Source organism: Pygoscelis adeliae, unplaced genomic scaffold (genome assembly GCF_000699105.1).
Source record: "Pygoscelis adeliae isolate BGI_AS28 unplaced genomic scaffold, ASM69910v1 Scaffold21, whole genome shotgun sequence".
NCBI lineage: Eukaryota > Metazoa > Chordata > Aves > Sphenisciformes > Spheniscidae > Pygoscelis > Pygoscelis adeliae.
This window is the reverse complement of record NW_008824243.1, coordinates 948,682-954,351: the sequence shown is the minus strand read 5'-3', so window position 1 is coordinate 954,351 and position 5,670 is coordinate 948,682. Positions and strand designations below refer to the sequence as shown.

Sequence of the window (5,670 nt, the reverse complement as noted above, 5' to 3'; positions counted from 1 at the left end):
TCCACTTCCTCCTTCAGCTCTGCCACCAGGCTGAGCAGATCATCCACCTGGTCACACCGCACACAGGTGTTGTCTCTGCTGCCCTCTGGTACAGCTGACAGGCTCAGGCACTCCCTGCAGCCAGAGACCTGGACAGCTGCCTGCTTGCGTGAGGCCTCTGTCTGGGTCGCGACATTCCTTCTGGCGACAGCTTTCGGCCGAGTGGAAACCATAGCCGGTCCTCTTCTGGGAGGGCGACGACTACCAGTTGAGTTGGCTTTGAGACAAGTCTAGTTTATATTTGAGACAAGTCTAGTTTATATGGTAAATCATTAAACTCTAAGCTCAAGAAATAGCATGAGCACACACCATTCCTGAATTCTTTCCTTGGAATCGTGTGTATGAACAATGCATTGAAATAGTACTTTCGTTATACTTTCTCTCTACCCTTAAAATTCAGAGAATCACAGAAGGGTTGAGGTTGGAAGGGATTGCTGGAGCTCAACCTCCTGCTCAAGCAGGACCACACAGAGCTGGTTGCCTAGGAGGCTTTTGATAATTTCCAACATGGGAGCCTCTACACCCTCTCTGTACAGCCTGTGCCAGAGCTCAGTCACCCTTGCAGTAAAAAAAAAAGCGTTTCCTAACATTCAGAGGGAACCTCCTGTGTTTCAGTTTGTGCCCTTGTAGTCTGCTTTCATTATCTATTGCTCAAGTAGTAGAATTGCTGAAGAAGTTAAGCTATATCTTTTATTCTGAAGCTAGTCCTTCTACTCATATAGTTCAGTTCAAGTAGAATGTGTCTTTCAATGGTAGTAGACAAGATCTGGCTTAAAACGATGACGGGAGAGTGTGTGAATGAGATATGAGAAGTAGTGTCTTCTGCTTGATACATGGCTTGCTTCCTTACCAGTCTGGACCAAAACAAATGTTATATTTTACTGTCCACTATCCATGGCACAGTTCATCACTTCAGAGACAGTTCTATAGAGCAATGAGTACAAAGAATTCAGGTAATTATTTTTAAGGTGAAAGTTAAGAGGCCTTAGCTGGTTCTCTTCTGTAACTAACACAATTTAGTAACAGCTCTTCCCTTAAAGGGAGGCTGCGGTATAAGACCTGTCTGTTACTGTTGTGTAGCAACCTAACAAAACAATAGAACACAGCGGTATGGAGGGAAACCAAATCACGTTGGAGTTTGACTCACTTTCACTACTAGAAATATCTGCTAGTTCTGGGAGGAAGGTGGAATAGTTGATTTCTTATAACAGATTGCAGCATTGCTTTTGAAACTTTATTTTACTCTGACCATTATATCCCATTGTAACTTGAAATGATTCATGCTCCAAAACTAATTACAGCATTCACAAAGTCTAAGCATTAAGGCAATAGAAAACCCATAGTAACTTTTGCTGCAATGCTAGTATTTTGAACTGTAGTTACCTACTACAGGATTACTATCTTGCATAACAGCAGGGAGTTCAAAGAAAACTTAACCCTTCAGTGGTAAACTCTGAAGAACAGAAGTTAAACTAGTAAACTGTCTTATTTCAAAAGAAGCCTTCACCCATTCTATACAAGTTTGCATATTCATACAGTAGTATTTATTCAAAGACAGACTGGAACATTTCTTGTCCTACTTTTATATAAGCTTCTCTCTCTTCATTTGTCATGAGAGACACAAGCTCTGGATTTTCACTAACTTCGCCATATGAACGAGGCTGACCATTTACCATTAAAATAGGACCTTCTGCTTCCTGCTCCTCCTCTCGTTCAAAGTTGCTGCCTGCTACTTTCATTCCTTCTCTTCTTGAGCGCTTGGCATCTTCTTCAGACTCGCTAGTCTCACTGCCCGATTCAGGTAATTTGCTTTTGACAGCAGGAGCCTGGTCTGTGCTAGACGATGACTTGGATTCATGGATCAGAAGAGTCTTGATGATTTCATTATCGGTGACAGTTTCTTTAACACTTTCTTTAGTTTCTTCAGAAGCATTTACTCCTAATACACAATACTAAGTGTTAGAGCTATCAATAATTTACAGTTACCACAAGCATCCTACATAAATGATTTTTCCTACTCTGGTTCTTTTTTACCCACACTTCAGAATTCTCTTGAAAGTGCAGGCATTTGCAAGAGCTGTCCACTTCAAAGAGTGCCACTAACGCTACTGCACGGTTAGAGCCAAAAATTTCAGGACCTGGTACCTGACCTCTGGCTTTAGGAATACTACCTAAGTCAGTCTAAAGAGTAGTTTTTAGAAACTAAGATCTGATAGCCACTGGTGCAGAATTGAAGCATTACCTTATATTCTAAACCAAGCTCCCTACCTTTCAATAGGAAAGCTATATTTCAATGCAGTAAGGCTGCTGAATTTCAGTATTTGCCAATGCTTAAAACTTACCAATGCTATTGGTGGTGGCTGTTGTTGCTCCTTCCACGGTGCTCTGAGACATCCAAATAGGTTGCTCTTTAGTTGCTTTTTCTCTTGTTTTCTTCTTGGGTTCAGAGTCTTGGACGTCAATAACTAAGTTTTGGGTGTACATATTGCCAAAAGAGGAACTTCTGTTGGACCATTTTTCAGGTCGGCTGCAGGATTCCAGCACACTTGAACCTGCCTTCTGATCAAAGCTGAATGAAACATCACCCATTTTGGACAGGTTAAATTCAGGCAAGAACCCCCCAGTCCCCATTCAAAAAAAGAAAAAAAAGCATGTTTTGTCAGCAGACTAGCTTTAACAAGTGCTCTACATTAAAACAATTTGCATTCCCCATTACCTCATCTCAGAGGCAAGTGATTCTGAACCACTGATTTTTGCATGGTCTCTTCAGTAGTGCATCTCTGGATGAAGCACACTGGCAGAGGAACGTTACTGTCTCACAGAAAGGGCTATGAACGTTAGCTGAAGTCTAGAAAATTAATTCTTAAAAAAGATGATAGCAAAAATGAAACTCTAAATGCATAACTAATTTGGAATGTCTTAGATATTACAGGCTTTGTCATTAAGCAGCTGACAGTACTGAACAAAGCAGAATGGAGTAGAAGGTAGGCTGCAAGTTCAGTACTTCAAAGATTTTATAACTGGGAAGTTGTTGGGGGCTTTTGCATTGATCAGAAGTTCCAGGGTTGTGTTTATACCTTTCTGATAATTCTGGTATTTCTGTTGGCTGAGGCTCCAGCAAGTCATATGGCAGAACAATATCTTCAGTCTCACGCAGCAGCACAAAGACGGGTTCAATCTGCTCATTGAATTTTGCTAGCAAGGTTCGAGCGTCACGCTTAGGAAGTGCTGAGGCATCTTCCTCTACTTCAGTGTTGCAGTAAGTGCAGCGGAAAGTCTCTGCAACATGATCCAAATTGGAAAGCCTCACGTTCATAGGATGCCAAAGATCAGCAGTACCTTGTTAAGAAATCCACAGCCTGGACAATTACCGAAGTGTTCTGACTTCACTAGACTTTATCCATTTGTTCACATTAACTAGGGGAACTCAAGTTACAGATGTAAGCCAATTTTTTTTCTTGGTTTTTTTTTTTTGAGAAGGACTGATACTCACACACTTGATATGCAAGAGAGAAATGTCTATACTGGGGGAAAAAGTAAAGTTGGCTACGCACAGTGTCATCAGATAGTTAAGGTTTGTTTTTTTCTTCTCTGATCTCATCTTTTTCTTAGTTCATAGTGTAAGGAAAAAACATTTGCAAGCATAAATAGCATCTGGTTTTAGTTGTTCAGAGTTCTGAAGTTCAAAAAAGATTGATTTAGAGTCAAAGCATATGCTAAAAACCTATATTTGTCTTAAACAAAAAAAAAAATTAAAGCATATTCTATCAAAATATATCACCAGCCTCAACGTTTGCATTTCAGTAACTTGACAAAGTCCCTCCATTTAGAACAAAGGGGTGATTTTTGCTAACTGGCAGTACACCAACTTCACCTTTGACATTTCAAGTTAGTCGCACAGAGCGAAGTTCATTCTCCCTGGCTCTGGCATCCTTTGCAGATGCCATGACCCAAACTTTAACACAGTAGCTGCGCTTAGAGTAATGTATTGCAATATGATGCCATTTTAACTCATTTTGAAAGAGTGCTCCCTATTTAGTTATTTGATTTTAGAGAAGAGAAACCTGCAAGCTGTGATGCCACTTCTGCTACAGCTGTGTCGCGTTGCCCTGGGGAGGAGCTTGAACTTCCCTGTTCCCAGCACAGGAGCGACAGAACGCCTCTCCTCTGCTGCCGAGCTGCAATACGCTTACTACAGTAGGTGGCTGCAAACAGCTTTATCCAGCTTGTCCAACTCTTCCATCAGAAGAATTGAACACACAAATGGATTAACTAACAAATTCGAAACAGAGTAAAAGGAGTACCGTATTCTCATTTCCACATGAGGAAGCAGAGTCACAAGACTTGGATGAGCAATCTCGAACCGGGTTAAACGTCTTCTTCCTAGCAAAACTGAGGCCTGAATCTGATTCCCAACCCCAGCTCTTATATTCAAGATTATTATTCTTGCTCGGCCTGTTCTACAGAGACAGCTTTTTCTCTTACCCTCACCTCCCAGCTTCTCCTGTCCCAGACCCTTGTCCACCAGCAAACAAGTATATCCTAACAAACGTGCTTTTATGGCAGAGTTAACACAAAATTGGCTCCTGTGCCAAGAGTTATTCTTTAAGGTAAGAGCAAATAAGCAATATAAGCAACATACCTGTAAATACATCAAAGAGCTGATTGACTTCCAGGTCTGTGTAAGTGCTGGAGCAAGATGGGCATTTAAAAGAGGACCTGGTAGTTGAATCCCGCTCATCCGCTTCTATTTTCCGGCGTACGTGATCCAGTTTGTATTTTATCACATCCACCAGCACCTTGTAATTGATGTAATAGTAATTGTGCCTCGTGCTCTTCCCGTTAGGCCCTGTTTCAACTCGCATACGCAGCTTCACAAACTTGTCTGCCTTGAGTGTGTTGAGGACAGTACGGAGTTGTTTACGTTCATACTTGAGCAACTGTAACAAATCATCCTCTTTCACGCAGGGGTAGCGGATCAGTATATCGAGGGCCAGGGAGTACTCTACTCCATAGAAACCACGCACTATATATTTGGCCAGGCGCTTTAGGGCTGCCGGGACCTCTGTGATAACGTTTTGCTCTTCCATCAGGAGCTGAATCACCGTCAGAAAGAGGAGTGCTGTACAACAAAGAGAAGGGAGGTGAGCTGTAGCGAACCTTTCTTAGAGCTCACAGGCAGGTATAAAGCAGGTCATTTGCTGTGCTGCACTTCTGCAAGAGTCTTCACTGAATAGATTAATGTAAAATCCTTAACCTGCACCTGGCGATGGGGAAGGTATCGATAGATATCAAAGATTACCTAATCCTCAGGTACGATGATTACACCTAAAATATTCATGTCCTCTTGTGTAAAAACCCACAGAAGATATCTAGGAAAATGGGTTACAGAAAGTTCATAATAATCCTGTTTGCAGAAGACAGCACAGTTAACTTGCATGTCTAGGTCTGCCTGAAGTATCTGTTTTCATTTGCAGCCAGCCAAGTAAGGTCTGAAGTGAACACTATATGCCTTCAAAAGCAAAGCTCAGGACACAAGCTGGGCAAGAAATCTTTAGTTTAATTCGTAACAATACGTGAAATAGATGAGACCGTATCTCCCCTTGTGGCAAAGCCACAAGAGGTGTTTGA

The 5,670-nt window shown here is 41.7% G+C and overlaps 1 protein-coding gene across 1 annotated transcript; it reads right to left on the bottom strand.

Annotated features, from left to right (window-relative positions):
* Window positions 1-1,583: 1,583 nt before the first annotated feature.
* Window positions 1,584-5,129, bottom strand: LOC103926271 (general transcription factor IIE subunit 1-like). Its single transcript, XM_009335120.1, has 4 exons — window positions 4,682-5,129; window positions 3,117-3,318; window positions 2,382-2,608; window positions 1,584-1,978 (listed from the first exon to the last, which is right to left on the bottom strand). The coding sequence occupies exons 1-4, from the start codon at window positions 5,127-5,129 to the stop codon at window positions 1,584-1,586; spliced, it is 1,272 nt and encodes a 423-aa protein (XP_009333395.1).
* Window positions 5,130-5,670: the final 541 nt, after the last annotated feature.